This window comes from Pteronotus mesoamericanus, unplaced genomic scaffold (genome assembly GCF_021234165.1).
Source record: "Pteronotus mesoamericanus isolate MK-2021 breed Mesoamerican mustached bat unplaced genomic scaffold, CSHL_Meso_final contig_116, whole genome shotgun sequence".
In the NCBI taxonomy this organism is placed as follows: domain Eukaryota; kingdom Metazoa; phylum Chordata; class Mammalia; order Chiroptera; family Mormoopidae; genus Pteronotus; species Pteronotus mesoamericanus.
Window position 1 is genome coordinate 43845067 of NW_026555027.1, and position 18498 is coordinate 43863564.

The 18498-nt window shown below is 46.9% G+C and overlaps 1 protein-coding gene across 4 annotated transcripts; it reads left to right on the forward strand.

Moving 5' to 3' along the window:
- The first annotated feature begins 718 nt into the window (after positions 1–718).
- ABCF3 (ATP binding cassette subfamily F member 3) lies at positions 719–16306 on the forward strand. 4 transcript variants are annotated; one of them, XM_054581216.1, is made up of 21 exons: positions 721–883; positions 1111–1258; positions 1396–1475; positions 1960–2006; positions 2235–2332; positions 2430–2552; positions 2716–2982; positions 3299–3379; positions 3467–3526; positions 3625–3681; positions 3795–3817; positions 3901–3956; positions 4071–4271; positions 4371–4447; positions 8915–8959; positions 9044–9176; positions 9981–10069; positions 10172–10263; positions 10436–10568; positions 10709–10796; positions 10891–16303. In XM_054581216.1, exons 1-21 carry the CDS (start codon positions 811–813, stop codon positions 11047–11049), a joined length of 2130 nt encoding a protein of 709 aa, XP_054437191.1. In that variant the 5' UTR covers positions 721–810; the 3' UTR covers positions 11050–16303. The 4 variants fall into 4 exon arrangements, with proteins under 4 accessions (XP_054437195.1, XP_054437191.1, XP_054437199.1 ...); XM_054581220.1 differs by lacking the exons at positions 1111–1258; positions 1396–1475 and having other exon boundaries at positions 719–883; positions 10891–16305; XM_054581224.1 differs by lacking the exons at positions 721–883; positions 1396–1475 and having other exon boundaries at positions 1160–1258; positions 10891–16305.
- Positions 16307–18498: the final 2192 nt, after the last annotated feature.

Below are 18498 nucleotides of genomic sequence, written 5' to 3' on the forward strand. Positions count from 1 at the left end.
TTAGAGCGCGTTTGGAAGAGTGTTCCCGTTAAATGTAAAGCAGTAGTAGCATCATTAACTTATAAGAATCAGTGAAAAGAAATAGCCTTAGTCATTTACTGAGATTTAGGGTGCAGAGAAGTCAGTTTTAGGTGTAGGTAGGGAATAAATACCAAAGAAATTGTACAGGCCGTGTGTCGATCTGGTTTTCTTGTGCTTTGGCGGTGAGTGAGGCTGCGCCCTTAGTGGTGAAAGGACTGAGTAGGCAGTTTTGACTGAGTTGCAGATCGCAGGTGGGCAGGCGGGCTATCAAGCTGAGACAAGCAGCCCATAAAATCTAGGAACCATAACAATCCTCGTGGCTGCACAGAACTGCGCAAGGGGCTTCTGAGAGCTCAGGGACGAGCGTGAATCAGCAAATATCTCAGGCTGGCTCCAAAATGGACCCGGCTGGGCGCAGAGACTAGCAAGGCCAATGTGCTTTATCAACCCACCCGCTGGACCTTAGACGTCCGACTTCGGCGTCCCACCACCTGCCTTAGGCATCTCCACCTTCCTAAAGACGGCGAGGCCCGCACGTGTGGCCAATTTTTCAGCGGAAAAGGCGTCGCGCAGGCGGAGAGCAGCCCCTGCGTAGACGCTGAGGGGCGCATGCGCACCGTTCCATCTGCCCGGGGACCACGCCCACTGGGTCCCGCTGATTCTGCGCCTTTCTTACGTCATCACTACGCATGCGCCTTGAAAGGAGGGACGCGCTTTCGGGGGAAGGGTGGGAGGCAGGCCTTGTCCGGGATCTCACCACGACTGCGCGGAAGGGAGCCTGACTGGAACATGGCGACTTGCGCCGAGATCCTGCGGAGCGAGTTTCCCGAAATTGACGGACAGGTCTTCGACTACGTGACGGGTAAGCTCAACCGAATCAACACGCTGGGCAGGCCGAAGTAGAAGTCGGGTGGGAAAGACCAAGGGAGGGCAGTGCCGGGGCCGCTAGTAGGCCTCTCCTCTGCATGACCTCTTGTTCCGAGGGCGGTCTGGGTCTGGAGCCCGTACTGGAGTCATGGTTCCGGGGCTAAAACTCCGTGTATGTCCGTCCTACCCGATATCTAACTTAACCTGGCACACCTGGCTCAGGCGTCTTGCATAGCGGCAGCGCGGACTTCGAGTCTGTGGATGACCTGGTGGAAGCTGTGGGGGAACTGTTGCAAGAGGTGTCCGGGGACAGCAAGGATGACGCGGGCATCAGAGCCGTGTGTCAGCGCATGTACAACACTCTGCGCCTGTACGTGGATGGTCAGGGGGGATTTGTGGGTCGAGATGGGAGGGAGGACGGTCAAGAGACGGGGTGAGAGAAGTTTCAATGGCCACGGAGCTTTTTCTTCAACTCCTAACTCTGCGCTTTCCGTCCGTACCGTCAAGGGCTGAGCCACAGAGCCAGGGAAACAGCCAGGTGCTGCTAGACGCCCCCATCCAGTTGTCAAAGATAACGGAGAATTACGGTGAGAGTGAGGGAAGAGTGAACTAGCTACCCTCTCCTTTTTCTCAGCCTCCAGGCCCCAGCCACCTGCCTCCTGTAGCTCAGAACTCCTGGTACCTCTTTTCCATAGGACAAGATTGTAGAAGCTAGTTGATGTCTTTACTGAAGGCAAAAGAGCCCATTGATGAAGGGAGTAGGGTTGGAGGGTTCTCCAAGCTTTGGCAATGGTAGGAAGCATATGGGCTTTGGAGCTGGACAAACGTGGGTCCCCCACCCCATTTTGTGACTTACTAACCAACTGCATGCTCTTGTAAGAATTGCTTATTTGCCCCAACCTTGTATCCTTTATCTGAGATATTTCTTTAAGTGTGGGGAGGAGGATAGCTATCTATGTTCAGTATTGTAAAGCTTTCCTGGAACATGTCTGTCTGGTTTACATTGGGTACTCAAAATATTAGTTTCCCTTCCCTCAGGGGGAAGGTGACTGCTTTTCTTATCACCTACAGACTGTAGCACCAGCCTTCCAGGACTACTGAAGAGGGAACAGTCCTCGGTGAGGAAAATGAAGAAAGGGAGGGGGGCTGTTTATGGTTGGGGTGGGAGTTGACTGTCTCTAAATACTGCAGTGTTTTTCTGGGGTATTCTGATGTCTTTTTCTGAGTCTTTAATTCTGTTCATTAGGGGTAGGTAAATTGAGAGGGTTAACCTGAGCTGCTCTCTCTGTGGGTTTCTTTTCTGAGCCTACACAGTAGGACGAAAATGATTTTGTTTGGACTCTTAGACAGTGAATGCAAAGAAGCTAGAGAAGGCTGAGGCTCGACTAAAGGCAAAGCAGGAGAAACGCTCGGAGAAGGACACACTCAAGACCAGCAACCCTCTGTGAGTTTTGCATGAAGGGTTAAGAGAGCAAGCAGTCTCTACAGGGATGGAAGGGTGGTTGGGAGTGCCAAAAGCCATTCATTTTTTCATTTAAAAGAGTCTTGGAAGAAGCATCAGCCAGCCAAGCAGGCAGCAGAAAAGAGAGTCGGTTGGAATCATCTGGCAAGAACAAATCCTACGATGTGCGAATTGAGAACTTTGATGTGTCTTTTGGCGATAGGTGAGGGAGTGGCTGTGGGGATGTGTGTGATGTATTTCTTTTTCCAATTAAAAGAGAATTTGGAAAGATGAAATGGGGCTAAAGATGTTAGGTTTCTGTTGTTAAACTTGCAGTACACCTATGTCTAGAGCACCCCTCTATCTTTTTCCTGCTACCCTTTTAGGGTACTGTTGGCTGGTGCAGATGTGAACCTGGCGTGGGGTCGCCGCTATGGGCTGGTGGGTCGGAATGGGCTCGGGAAGACGACACTGCTGAAGATGCTGGCCACCCGGAGCCTGCGGGTTCCAGCACATATCTCCCTGCTGCACGTAGAGCAGGAGGTTGCTGGAGATGACACCCCTGCCCTGCAGAGTGTGCTGGAGAGTGACACTGTGCGAGAAGACCTCCTGCGGCGAGAGCGGGAGCTCAGTGCCCAGATTGCTGCTGGCAGGTGAAGGCTCTGGTCTGGGGAATAACTAACAGCAGTTGTCCTTCACATAGTGCCTGCCATACTGTCACAATCCATAATTTGCATGTTCACCCCAGTGAGCAGCAGGGCTTAAAAATTAGCACTGAGAGGCTCTCAAGCCCTTGTTCCTTCTGCAGTGCCTAAGGCCCTTAGTGCTGTAAGCAGGTTCTTCCGGTACTGTGTTCTTGTCCTAGCAACAGGTCAGCCAGTGGTCTGCTTTCAAACTTCAGGGCATGCAGGACATCCTCTTGGACTACCCCCGCTCAGGCTGATTACCCTATTCCCCATTCCCACCCAGGGCTGAAGGCTCAGAAGCTGCACAGCTGGCAGAAATCTATGCCAAATTGGAAGAGATTGAGGCTGACAAGGCGCCTGCCAGGTATTTGAAATTCCTCTCTTCTTTTTTCACATTTCACCTTTACCTTCTGTTACCTATTCCCACTGGGTTCTTCAACTCCACTTCTAGGGCTTCAGTCATTCTTGCTGGACTTGGCTTTACCCCTAAAATGCAGCAGCAGCCCACCCGGTGAGTGGACCTTGACATTCTTGTCTCTGAATACTGTTGGCTCTGCCCCTGCTGGTGCAGGTGAGACCCACCTCTTATATGGCTTTGTCTATCTTTAGGGAGTTCTCAGGTGGCTGGAGGATGAGGCTGGCCCTTGCCCGGGCCCTGTTTGCTAGGTGAGTCTTCTGGGCCTCCTTATGGATACTATGGAGGATGGACTTTGGCTCTTGGGAGGCAGCAATGAGTCTTTGACCTAAAACTTCAAGCCTTGCATTCTTCTTTTCCATAGGCCAGATCTTCTGCTGTTAGATGGTGAGTGTGAAATGGGGAAAGGTGGTAACACTCATGTTTCTAGGGCTCCAGCCCTTCAATCCCAAATGTGTTCACTTTTCCAGAACCCACAAACATGCTGGATGTAAGGGCCATCCTATGGCTGGAGAATTACTTGCAGGTGAGTGCCTACAAGTACTGGAATAGGTCTGGGGAAAGTCTGCCTTCAAGACATCTGGGGGCTGGGAGCTGACTGCCCTCCCAAACCGGGCCTGCTGTCCTATGACCCCCTCAGACATGGCCCTCCACAATTCTGGTTGTCTCCCACGACCGAAACTTCCTGAATGCCATAGCCACAGACATCATCCACCTACACAGCCAGCGGCTAGATGGTTACCGGGGAGACTTTGAGACCTTTATGAAAAGCAAGCAGGAACGGCTACTCAACCAGCAGCGTGAATATGAGGCACAGCAGCAGTATCGCCAGCATATCCAGGTCCGTGGAAGGAGGCAGGGCTGAGGTCCCCATCCCATGGGTGTTAGAGTTGGAGGTGGTAAGGGAGCCTGAGCAATGCCTGCATTCATCAATCCACAGGTTTTCATTGACCGGTTTCGCTACAATGCCAACAGAGCCTCTCAAGTACAGAGTAAACTCAAGATGCTGGAGAAGCTGTGAGTACAGTGTCCTTGACCGGGGCCTAACTCCTGTTCTCGTAATATCTTGCCTTATTTTGCAGGCCACTCCTTGCCCTTCGATTCTAGGCCACCCCCTTTGCAGAAACCAACTTTAACTTCCTTTCCTTCAGGAAAGCAGAATATTTTATACAGCTCTCAGTTAATATTGCTCCTAGGCCTAGGCAAACACTTATCTACTTTCTGTCTGTATATATTTTCTTACGCTGAACATTTAATATATGTGGGCTCATAAAATGTGACCGTTGTGTCTGGCTTCTTTTGCTTAGCATAATGTTTTTGAGAGTCATTTATGTCATAGCACATATCAGTACTTCTTTCCTTTTTATTTATTTTGTTTTGTTTTCCTAAGTGTTTGAAACCTGGCATTTTATTTATTTTTTAAATTACATTTTATCAATTATGCTATTAGAGTTCTCCTGATTTTTCCCCCTTTGCCCCCCTCCACCCAGCACCCACCACTTCCTCAGGCAGTCCCCCACCATTGTTCATGTCCACAGGTAAATGCATGTAAGTTCTTTGGCTATTCCATTTCCTGTACTGTACTTTACATTCCCATAGCTATTCTGTGACTACTTATGTGTACTTAACTCCCTCACCTCTTCACCCAGTCGTGCTCATATCTGCATGCCACCTGGCAACCATCAAAGTGCTCTCCATATCCCTGATTCTGTCTCTGTTCTTCTTGTTTGCTTAGTTTGTTTTTTAGATTCAACTCTTGATGTACATATTTTTTTGCCATTGTTCATAGTTTTTTCTTCTTTTTTTCCCAATAAGTCCCTTTAACATTTCATGTAATAGTGGTTTGGTGATGATGAGTGGTTTTCTTGTCTGGGAAGTTCTTTATCTGCCTTTCAGTTCTAAATGAAAGCTTTGCTGGATAGAGCAATATTGGCTGTAGGTCCCTGCTTTTCATGATTTTGAATATCTCTTGCCAGTCACTTCTAGCCTGCAGAGTCTCTTTTTGAGAAATCAACTGACAGTCTTATGAGAACTCCCCTGTAGGTAACCAACTGCTTGTCTCTTGCTGCTTCTAAGATTCTCTGTTTATCTTTAACCTTTGGCATTTTAATTATGATGTGTCTTGGAATGGGCCTCTTTGCATCCATCTTTTTGGGACTCTGCTTCCAGGACTTGTGTATCTATTTCCTTCACCAAATTAGGGAAGTTTCCTTTCACTATTTTTTCAAATAGATTTCCAATTTCTTGCTCTTCCTCTTCTCCTTCTGGCACCCCTATGATGTGAATGTCGGACCTCTTGAAGTTGTCCCAGAGACTGTGTATCCTCATTTTTTTAGGATTCTTTTTTCTTGTTGTTTTGATTGGCTGTTTCTTCCTACTTTATGTTCCAAATCATTGATTTGATTCTCACCTTCATCCACTCTACTGTTGTTTCCCTGTAAAATGTTCTTTTATTTCAATTAGGGTATTCTTTGTTTCTAACTGGGTCTTTTCTATGCTGCTGACGTCCTCACTAAGTTCCTTGAGCATCCTTATAACAAGTGTTTTGAACTTCGCATCTGATAGATTGCTTATCCCCATTTCATTTAGCTCTTTTTCTAGAGTTTTGATCTGTTCTTTCATCTGGGCTATGTTTCTTTGTCTCTTCATTTTGGCAACCTCCCTATGTTTGTTTCTATGTATTAGGTAAAGCTGCTTTTACTCCTTGTCTTGGCAGTGTGGCCTAATGTAGTAGGTGTCGTGTGTGTGTGTGTGTGTGTGTGTGTGTGTGTGTGTTCCAGTGGCACAGCCTCCCCTTGAGGTGTGCCTTTTGTGTGGGCTAAGTACCCCCTCCTCTTGTAGTTGAGCCTTGGTTGCTGTTGGCAGATCAGTGGGAGGGATTTACCCATGCCAGTCAGTTCTAAGGATTGGCTGTGACCACTGACTGCCAACCTCCACCGTCAGTGAAGGATCAGCTGTGCAGGGGCAGGGTGGTGGTGCTCCTACGTGGTCTGTAGCTGTCTACTGGGTAGGCTGTTCCTGGGGTTTCCCAGGTGGTGCAGGCCGAGGTCAGCCCTTACCTGTGTTTTGTGTGGGGCTACCTAGCCCGAGCTATAAAGCAATCTGAGATGGCTCTTTCTTGTGCTGGGTTTGGAGATTCCCAGATGAAGCCAAGCTGTGAATCCAGGCTGGCTGCTGCTAGTGCCGGGCCTGGGGCTCACTGAGGCCAGCTGTTGCTTGTTTAAGAGGATTTAGGAAGTTTTGAAGCATGAGCCAAGACCAGCCAATCATATGGAAAGGCAGCTGGGAAGGGTCCATAAGTTGGGTGGGGCAGAGTCTTTTGGGATCTCCAAGTGAGTCAAACTGTGTTAGCCAGGTTGATGGAGTCTCAGATACGGAATCAGCTTGCCAACTCTGTGGGGATTTAGAAGAGGGACAATGGCCTCTGCTTGCATTCATGCAGACGCTTCAGTTCCTCCCTGTGTACTACTGGTGCTTTTCAAGCTGCTGCCCTGGTGCTGGAGCTCAGAGAGAGTGAGTCTGAGTAGGTGAGTCCGTGTGTGGGTTCTTTAAGAGGACCTGCTTGGGGCTCCAGCACTTTCTTCCACCGACTCAATCCCTGCTGGTTTTTGCAGCCAGAAGTTATGGGGAATTATCTCCCTGGCTCTGAAACCCTGGGCTTGGGGGCTTGTTGTGGGGCTGGGACTCCTCGCTCCTGAGATATCCCTCCAGAATTTTTATCTACCACATGTGGGTGAGGGGCCAGCCAGTTCCATGTTCGTGCCACTCCTGCCAGTCTGGATGGATGTGGTTTATTTAATTCTGTAGTTGTCAGACTTCCATTTAACTCGATTTCTGACAGTTATGAGTGATGGTTGTTCTATATTTTAGTTGTAATTTTGATGTGGTTGTGCAAAGAGGCGAGCCTTGTCTACCTATGCTGCCATCTTGTCCAGGAGTCTTCATTCTTTTTTATGGCCAGATAATGTTTACTGGTTCATCAGTTGACCAGCATTTAAATTTTCTTTTTTCTTTGTCCCTTAGGAATAGTGCTGCTATGAATGTTTGTGTACAAATTGTTGGATTAACATGTTTCTAATTCTCTTGGGTACATAAGCGTGCAATTGCTGGGTTACTTGGTAATTCTATGCTTAACTTTTTGAGAAACTGCCAAACTGTTTTTTAAAGCAGCTGCACTGTTTTATAGTCCTCCAACACTTTGTGAAGGTTCTAATTTCTCCATACCCTTGTCCACATTTATTATCTGTTTTTTTAATTTTAGCTATCCTAGTGGGTGTGGTGTGTTATCTCATTGTGGTTTTGATTTGCATTCCTTAATGACTAAGGATGGTGAGCATTGAAGGTGTAATCTTGAAGCAACCTTTCCAGAAGTGCTGGTGGTAGAAGAGCCTGAAATCATAAGGCTTAGGATTTTGTGACATTGAAACATTCATCACAATGTGTTAATTAGGACAAAAAGCTGCAAAAAGGATAATCCTTTTTTTCCCCCCCGGCATATAGTGAACTAGAAGAACGTACAGTCATGTGCCGTTTAACCACAGATACATTCTGAGAACTACATCGTGGGACAGTTTTGTCATTGTGTGACCATGACACAGTGCATTTACACAGACCTAGATGGTGTACCCTACTACACACAGAGTGTGGTATATAGTCTACTGCTCCTAGCCTACCAGTCTGTATAGCATGTTACTGTGCTGAATATTGCATACAGTTGTAACACAGTGGTATTTGTGTATCTCAACATATCTAAACATAAAAAGGTCCAGTAAAAATATAATACAGAAGAAAAAAATGATACACTTTGTATAGGGCACTTACCATGAATAGAAGTTTGTCTGGGTGAGTCAGCGAGTGAATGGTGAGTGAATGTAAAGGCCTAGGACATTACTGTAAACTCTATAAACACTGTACACTTAGGTTATGCTAAATTTATAGAACAACATGAAATTAAGCACAAGAAAAAATAATGCAATCAAGAGATGCGATAAGCATAAGATGTATGAAGCTGCTGCTGTCGTAACAGCATGCTATTCTATAGCAAACTTTTTTTTGAGAAAGTACATTCTCAAATAATGGTAAAAAGTATGGTATAATAGGTAAACCAGTAAGATAGTCGTTTATTACCAAATATTATGTCCTGTACATAATTAGATGCGTACTTTATACGACTGGCAGTGCAATAGGTTTGTCTACACCAGCATCACCACAAATACGTGAGTAATGCGTTGTGCTATGATGTTATGACCTGACTATGATGTCACTAGGCAATAGAATTTTCAGCTCCATTAAAACCTTGTGGGACCCCCCTCGTAAGTGTAGTCATTGATGAAAACGTTGTTATGTAGTGCATGATGTTACTTGAAAATAAGAATGTTATTTGGGTGGTGGGAGTACAAAGTTTTTCTCAGTTTTCTCTGAGCATATGTTACTTGTGACAGAACAGGTAAGTAAAAGCCATTAGAGTGCCCCCTCTCTCCTCAGGCCAGAGCTGAAACCCGTGGACAAGGAGTTGGAAGTAGTGATGAAGTGAGTGCTGGGCCCTTGGGGCTGGGGGGAAGCGCTTGTTTCTGGCCACCCCAGTGCTCTTCACCCTCACCTCCTCTCCCGCAGGTTCCCCGATGGGTTTGAGAAGTTCTCACCGCCAATTCTGCAACTAGATGAGGTGGATTTCTACTATGACCCTAAACACATCATCTTCAGCCGTCTCTCCGTCTCTGCTGATCTTGAGTCCCGCATCTGTGTGGTATGGTTGCTATTTCCTGTTCTGCGAGCTGAGACTCTCCCGCTCCAATACGCGCTGTGAATTGGCCCAGATCCCCGGGCTGTGGTGGGAAGAGGCCCAGTGGAGCAGGAGTCAGGGCCTGAGCCAAGGGTTTTGCTGCGCTTATACTGTCCCCATCCTCCAGCCTCACAGGACTGCCCTGCAGAGATGAAAGCCTGGCGTGTGGTACTTTATGAGTACATGAAGCAATATTTTATCTTACTGGTCTCAGTTCTCAGTTTTCTCAAACTGTGGAACATAGAGGAGAGAGAGCACAGGCTTCGGGGTCAGGCTTCAGATCCTGACCCTGCCATTTCCAAGCTTTATTACTAAACAGTTTTCTCATATTCAAAATGGTGATAGCATCTACTTCATTTGGTTATTAGGAGAATTAAATTCCCAGCACTTAGTAGGTATTCAGGAATTAGGTTCTCTTTAAATCTTACTACTTCATTTTTCTCTTAATTTTTTTTAAGATTATATTTATTTTTAGAGAGAGAAACGTCTTTGTGTGAGAGAAACATCAGTCGGTTGCCCCTTGCAAGCCTTCAACTGGGGACCTGGCCTGCAACCCAGGCATGTGCCCTGACAGGGAATCGAATGAGAGACCTTTCGGGTTGCAGGCCAGCACTCAATCCACTGAGCAAAACCAGCCAGGACTGTTTAGTTTCTTAAAAATATTTTAGTTGTTGAAAAGTCATTGGGACTACCTAAGTCCAATTCTCATTTCTTTCTCTTCTGTGTCCCACACATGTATACTCTTTAAAGTTGTCGTGTTTCTTATAGGTTGGGGAGAATGGAGCTGGGAAGTCTACCATGCTGAAGCTGCTTATGGGAGATCTAACACCTGTTCGGGGCATCAGACATGCTCACAGGTAGGGTCCCCACCCCCACTCCCTAACTGTTCACATACTGTAGTTACATTCTTTACGGTCATTACCTTTCATCCCCTCTTCCACCTTTATTTCTCCCTGTAGGAATCTGAAGATAGGCTATTTTAGCCAACACCATGTGGAACAGCTGGACCTGAATGTCAGTGCTGTGGAACTGCTGTCACGCAAGTTTCCTGGTGTGTTAGGGATTGGAGTTGAGGAAAGAGGGCCAGGGCTGCTGCCTACAGTTAGACTACCTGGGGGAGGTGCCGAGCAGCCCACGCAAGTCTAGGTATAAGGACATGGGCATTTGGAGGTATAGCTGGGGGAAAGGGGAAGGAAGTTGGGCCATGATGGGACCTATTCCAGGACGGCCTGAGGAGGAGTATCGTCACCAGCTGGGCCGGTATGGCATCTCTGGAGAATTGGCTGTGCGCCCTGTTGCCAGCTTGTCTGGGGGCCAGAAGAGCCGCGTAGCCTTTGCTCAGATGACCATGCCCTGGTGAGGCCCCATTTTCTAAAGTTCTTGCCCTCCTCTGTCCCCCTCTTGCCTAGTAGAAAGTGATTCCCTTGTCTTTGTATCAGAGTTCATGTTTCTCCCCCCACTCCCAACTGCCTGCCTTGCTGGGTTCTGCCTTCCAGCCCCAACTTCTACATTCTGGATGAACCCACAAACCACCTGGATATGGAGACAATTGAGGCTCTGGGCCGCGCTCTCAACAATTTCAGGGTCAGTGTGTCTTCATCCTGCCCATTCCTCCCTAGGCCTCAGCACTCGTTAGGGCCCTTCCCCCACTGAGTGCCTCTGGTCTCCTGTCTTTCAGGGTGGCGTGATTCTGGTGTCCCACGATGAGCGCTTCATCAGGCTGGTGTGCCGGGAGCTGTGGGTGTGCGAAGGAGGTGGTGTCACCCGGGTCGAGGGGGGCTTTGACCAATACCGTGCCCTTCTCCAGGAACAGTTCCGCCGTGAGGGCTTCCTCTAGGCCCAGTAGGCTGGGGACTGTGCCCAGGACATGGACTGGTCTCTCAGACCCCTGGGCCACCATGCAGGCAACCATCACCAGGCCATGGACCTCCCCTGACTTGGGGGACAGCCTTATCCCCAAATCTTTCCTTTCGACTGGAGCATTCTCTGCACAATCCAGGGAGTCCCATCTAAGAGTCTGTGAGGACTGGCTTTCTAAGTGGAAGGGGTGGGGAGGTACCCTCTGGGGTTTTAGATTCCCCACTGCCCCAGCTTTGACTGGGCCCCAAGTGGCTGCTGTGTAAATTAAATCTTCCTTGCCTCATCTCTGCTGTTGCCTGGTTGGGCTGCAGTGTGTTAAGGGGTGTGGGCACTCTGATTTCGCATTTTCCTATGACACTTGTATCAGTCACAAGGAGGAAGTTACGGCATCACCACCCTTGTCCCTGGAAGGAGATATCAGTAAGCCGCTGGGGCTGGGAGGTCACCTGCCTAACCTTGCAGTGGGCTGTGTTGTTGGAACGAAGGGCAGTGTGTTACAGTACTGTGGTGCTGGCCGCTATAGCCTGGTCTCAGCCTCAGCTGAAGGGGTCTTGGATTCTGCCATCTCAGCCTCACTGCTTGGGAGAGTGAACTGATTCTGTGATCCTGTGGCTCTAAAGCCTAAACATGGTCTGTCAACTGCTTTCTCCCATGGTCTCTGGCCCAGGCTCACCCTACATCTCTGATACAGACTTTCAGAAGGGGCTGAAGAGAAATTGTTTTTGTCCTTGTTTTGCATGGGTGGCTTCATTTATTTTTCCTCTAACCATGTAGGAGGGGCCTGCGAAGTAGGGAATTGAAAATGTGGTCTAATGGGAAGAAATAGAGCATTTTGTTTTCAAATTAAGCAGTCTTTAAGGGGGGATGTTTAATAGATAATGTGATTTACAAATATTGCTTCTCGAGGGCTCAGCTGCTATATGAAATTGCTATGCAGAAGACACTAACATAGAGACATTGTTTTGCTCTTGATGACAGTAGAGAAACCAGAGTCAACAGAAGGAACTTGCTGGCTTCATAGAGAATTATAGTCACAGAGCTCAACCAAGGAATTTTAACTCAGCTTCTGAGATGATTATGGTATAGGTAGCTGGGAGAGAGAGACCTGTTTTGGAGTAAAGGAAAATAAAGGCAGGAAGGCTCTGATGATTTGCCACAGAGCTAGCAGTGTTAGATGGATGAAGCCAGCAGAAGAGCCACTGATCGGCCTGTCTCCTCAGCGTCCCTCACTCCCTTTTTGAAGTCCAGAGGTGTTCTTCCAGCTTTGTGGCTGGGTGCATTTTCACACTCAGGAGCCTTCTCATGGGCCCCATCAGTTTCTGTCGGCCTCGGACCTGCAGGGGCCTGGTGTGTGATCTGTGTCTACCTGTTTGCCAGGCTCTCAGCCCCATCACCCTTCACAAGCTTGTGAAGCCTGATATGAATTCTCCCAAGAGAACTGATTTGGTGGGAGTAAAGCTGAAGGGTTCTATACACAGAATCTGCTTCTTTTGGAGGTAGGTGACTTTGTACAAAGAACATTGGAGTTGGGTCTAAAATCAAGTCCCAGTATCATTACTGGTGATAGAAGGGGGTCACCAGAGTAAAAACTACTAGCTGAGTAAGAAATCACTTAACCTTTTTGAATACCTCTTGCTTGGTTTCTTCATAGGATTAGTTTGAGGATTAGCTGACAAGTAAGCACTTACAAAGTGATTCTTGTGTGATGGTCTGTGATTTGAAGGAATGTGGTAGGAAAAAATCTGAGTAACTCCAGAGATAGGTAAATTTAGGCCCAAAGGAAGGAAAACTTTTTTAATAGCTCAGGTTGCTTTTTGAGAGTGAGTTCCCAGTCTCTGGGACTGTTCAGCCCTGCCAGGCTCTTTTAGGTTGACTTCCAATTTCATGATTCTATGAACAATATGGGAAGAGCGTGTATATGTGACAGTACAGGCCTACACTGCAGGTCTTCAGAAAATTGTGATGAAAGAATTGTAGCAGCTGAGAAAGACGGTACAAGTGCAGGGTGAACTATTGGGAATTAGAGGAAGGGAGTTGGCAGAAAATAATTGTCTTGAGAGAACATACGGACAATGTGAGCTCCATTCCAGGAAGCACAGGACAGAGAGGAGACGAATCTAACATGCAAGGGTGGGAAGCCGCCCATGATCACTACAGACTGCCCGTCACAGCAGCCACCCCTTTCATGCTGTGGAGGGCCTGTCTGACCCCATCCATTGGGGAGCTCACAGCTGCTGATGCTTGAGCTTCCCTGCTGCCATCAAGCCTTAAAGCCAAGGAGCTGGCCAGGTTGAAAGTGCAGGATCTTCATTGAATTCCCGGTCTCCCTGACCTGCTGGCCTCAGGCAACCTGGCTGGTCCTCAGTGGGAGTAAAGGGTCCCTCTGCATCTGTCTACAAGGCATCGAAGATGCCAGTCAGAATGGTTTGTTTCAGTGTGCTATTACTGTCTAGAGATTTATTGGACATAGGCTGTTTTGCATACCTCTTATGGTTTGCGGGCAAATTTTAGCATAAAATAGGGGAGATGCCATTTACCCTTGCTGGCCATGCCCCAGCCTAGTTTGTCATTTTAGAATGTAGCATTGTGGTAAAAGGCACTCCCTAGGTCTGGGTCTGGCCCACCCACAGATGCAAACCAAAAACACCCTGGCCAGCAACAGCAGCTTGTGGCCCTGCACCAGCCTGAACATGCAGACTGGATGTTGGAACCTGTAGAAATCAAAGCAGCTTAGCAGGCTGGGTTCACAGCCTGGCTGAAAGGCCTCTAGGGGTCCCTGAACCAGGAGTGATAGATTCCCTGCAACCCTGCCTCCCTCCAAGTAGGCTTCATTGTACCTTGTGCTTCCCCCATTATAAGCTGCTTACCATTGTTGAAGGTGTAGATCCCACTCTGCCTTGATAGCCTAGAAAGCCAGACTATGGTTTATTCATCTTTGTGTCTTCTGTGCCTGCCGCAGGTGAAGAGATCGGCAGGCAAGGTGTTTATTGGAGCTGCTCCTGGGACCAACACCAGGATTGAGCAGAGGGAGAAGTTTAGCAGCAGTGAAGGCATCGGTCAGCCCCGCATTGTGGAGCTGCATAAGCCCTGCAGAGTTGTCTGGAGCTTGAGGCAATGTCTCGGGCAGGGCTTTACCCTGCTGAGTTGATCAATCTTTGAATGCCGGCTGCTACCAGAAGGAGATGTAAAGTTGAGAGAAGTTTTCAGTGGAGGGAATTTCCCCAAAGGGGCTAACCGCTGAGAACTTTCTGCCATCAGCACTTGCAGCAGCTAGGGCAGCAAGTCCTGCAGTCTGGGCAGCTCATGACAGCATCTGCTAGAGTGCTCAGCGTATAGATAAGTGCTCAGTAAAAATTCTTGAGAAATGAGTACTGGGGGGAAGCTATTTGAGGAAAGGCAGAGAATGATATTGGAGAGAGCAAGAAACGAGAAGGCCATAACCAAAATCCAGTCCTAAAGGACGTGAGGTCAGCATGGTACAGGTAGAGACAAGACAAGGGAGGACTCAGCAAGGAGGAGTCTGCTCTGCCTAAACAGAGAAGGACTCCCTTTTCTGGGCCTTTTTGTTGTTTTTAGACCTCTCGTTTCCTTTCAAGACAATACCAAGGAAATAATGACAGTATTTATTGAGCTCTTATTAGTAATAGGCACTGTTTTAAGTTCTTTACTTGCATTAACTCAGTCAATCTTCACAACCCTATTATTCTCATTTTATAGATGAGGAAACAGGACATTGACATAGCAGGTGGCAGGACTGGGACTCAGGCCAGTCTGGTTCTAGAGTGTAGCTCTTAACTGTCATGCTGTTCTACCTTGCTGGTCCGCTCCTAGTTTGACCTGCCCAATAGTTGGAGTTTGTTCATCCTGCCCAATAGTTGGAGTTTGTTCATCCCGTCCAATAGTTGGAGTTTGTTCATCCCGTCACTTAAAACTCTTCATTGCATGGGCAGGAATGGGAGGTAGGGGATTCGAACAAGCTTCTCTCGGGAGCAAGCTCATGAGTAGGAGTACCTGGCATTGGCTGACCCACTGGGTGGTCAGTGAAGCTGTTTGTGATGACTAAAAACAGGTGATAATAGTGGAAAAGTTATGCACTGGGATTAGCCCAGCTCTACCACTAATGGTATCTTGGGCAAGCCAGCTTCTCCTGAGTAAATTGTCCTTATCCATAAAGTGGGCATAACACAATTAGTCTTGCCTGCTTCTTTGGTTAGTTTGGAGCTTTAAATGACACAAAGCCCTGTGTAAGCTGAATAAAATTTTTTTGAAAACTGTAAAGAGCCATGGATCCAAATGGTGTCATTTCATGGATGGAGTGATGGGGCGGCTGCCTGGGGCCTCCTCTGAAGAGACACAGACTCACACATGCACACAAATATTCCAGGCCATCATCAAGATGGTTGCCCCAGGAGGGCCACCCACAGCCCGCACCTGCTGAGCCAGGCATCAGAAAGCATGTGCACAGGAACACACTATGCGACTGCCTGGCACCTGCTGAGATGCGTGGGGTAAGGCAAACATCACCATGCAATTTAACTCCATTCTAATAATACGTATAGGTCATGCCCTGTCAGTAATTCTAGGTTTCTTTTTTATGCTAAATAAATGGGTGGTTTGGAAGTGATTTCTGCTTTACAGTATATAGAGAGGCCTTTGAAACCCTAAATTAGAATATTTGTCAACCCATGATACAGCATTTTTAACTCAGGAATCCTTTCACAAATGTTCTCTCCTGGCCTTGTCTTCCCCATAGTTTGGTGTTAAGATGCTCCTGATGAGTTATTCTCATTTTGCAGAACTGGAGCTTGAGGCAGAATGACACGTGTCTTGCTTAGGTTCAGATACCTCTGCACGCAGAGGTGGGGCAAGAACTGAGGCATCCTGAGTCCCTGGTCTTGTCACACCTGTCCAGATCACTGTTCCCAATTTTGTTCCATATTTATTCATACAGTGGGTTGCATTCTCACGTCATACATACCCATGGGTATGCTCAGGGTCATGTTACCTTATATCCTTTTAGGGGGTCATTTTGAACGTGGAATGAGAGGGAACAACTGAATCTGATTTAACTTGTTTTTACCTTGTAAATTAGGGAGCCAGCTCTGGAATCAAATTTGTGTCTGGATTCTCAGGTAATAGCTGTGTGATGTTGGCAAATTAAGCCTCTTAGTGCCTCAGTGTCTTCATTTGTAAAATGAGAATAATAATGGTCCTTATTAGGGTTATGGTGAATATTAAACAAGATAATACAAGCAAAACTCTATGGTTCCTAGTAGTACCATAAATGCTGACCATCTCAATGATTATTAGTATTTGTTGCAACCCTCACTGTTTTACTGATTTTTAGTGAGATACAGTTTGATTTTCTGTGGCTGAAAACCAACGTATTTAGTCATGGTGCCTCTGCCAAAATGACAGGTCCCCACACCTCTACTTTTTAAAGTCTGCCTGATCCAAGTTGCCTAAAGGAGGGACATGTCAATCCACAGCGCCTGTCCCAGCACTGCCCAGAAGGGTTCTAATGGGAGACTTTCCTGTGGAAATGAATGGGTCAAGCAGGTGTTCAGAGTGTGGTGCCATCAAAGTTCTAATCACAGCACCAACTTCCTTGTTTTGACTGTGTTCACAAAACAATCCCATGAGGATCTCACTCCCCTGGAGGTGGCCAACTAGGGAATACGTGGCCACAGCCTGAACCCTGGGCCTGGACAGGACTGGCTGCTGTGCCTGGCCCCACTGCTTACCAGCTCAGGGCCCTGGACCAAGTTCTGTAACCTCTTAAAGTACAGTTTCCCTCTGGATAAGATGGGATGCTAATTTGCGGAAGGTTATTGAAAAGATAGAATCCACAGGGAAGAGAGGAATGCCTCCCAAGGAAGGTGAGTTCTGTTCAATGAAAAGCTCTAATGTTCTGCACATGGCGGGGGCGGGGGCGGGCGGGGGGCGGTTCAAGGTTATCTGGCTTTCCCAAATGTGGTGGGAAGACTGGAGTTGGGATTTCTTTGGGGAGAGAAGGCAAGAGAAGAGGTACATGTGTCCTGAGTTTGGGACACCGGTGAAGGACCAGCTAAGGAACCAGTACCAGTTTCCCAGAGATTGGGTGTCTAAAGGACATTTAAGAATGACGACGGTCTAATCTTTGAAGTTATTCGCATTTCTGGGATGCAAACCCCTCTTCCAGTTATCTCAAGTCTTTAATAAAGTCATATATTAATGATTTATGTTGTTGCTTTTATTTCTGCTTTTTGAAATCAAGGAAGAGGCTGGATCAACACTGTGGGACAGATAAAATAAGGAAGGAGATTTGAGCCAGAGGCCATCACTTGGCTGACTTGATCATAAGAATGAGAAAAACGCCGAACTGCTGTGAACTTACGGAAAACTTAGAGAAGGCTTTAATACGCAACTTCAATACCTGACTTTCCGTGCACTTTCAGACTTCTTTGGACTCCAGTGTGACCGCTGCACTTTTATTTTTCAGATTAACTTGGACCTATTGCTTTAAGTTTAGAGCCACTTACCTGATGAAGTATCTCAAGGTTGACCAAAAAATATAATGAACATACTACATGAAAAATAAGACATTGCCTACTATGTTTACCATAGCTGCTCACTTGCATGGTTTAGGCTAGACTAAAGATACACATTTACGCAACACAGCTCCATTCATTGGTAAAGTTCTGAGGGCTTCACTGAGACTATATGATGCGCCTCCACTAACAGCTGCTGGCAGTTTCCAGGAGGCCTCGGTTCCCCACCATGTGGACCTCCCCCAGAGCTGCTTGAGTGTTCTCACAGCATGGTGCCCCGCCTCCTCAGAGCAAGGCATCCAAGAACGCGACAGCTACATGCCTTTTGTGACATTCTCATAAATTCCCCCACCATCACTTCCACCACATTCTGTTAGAGGCAACTCCCAACAGCTCACACTCAAGGCTCAAGGGCAGGGCAGTTGGCTCCACTGTTTCAAGGGAAAGTGTTAAGGAATTTATGGACTTATTTTAAAACCACTACAATTGGCATTCTGGTTTTAATTGGGCTTGGTGCAAACTGTGATGATACAAGTATAGGTATAGGTATATAGATAGATATACATAGATATATAGGTATAGAGATATAAAATCAACTACCTCCGTGTGTGTGTGTGTATTTATGGACACAGTATGTATAACTGCATTTTACAGTTGTGGTACCCTTGCTATTTTGTATTTGCCTTTAAACACCATATTTATTTCAAAAACCTTTTTTGTAAATGCTGTTATAGTTTTCATTATGAAAATTTTTATGAGCAGATGTACCATAGCTTATTTAAACTTATCCCTATTTTTGGCCATTTGGGTTGCTTCTAAATTTTCACTATTACAAATAAATGCTACAATGAATATCTCCATGTACACTAAGTTTTCAAATAGTAACAGAGGAATTG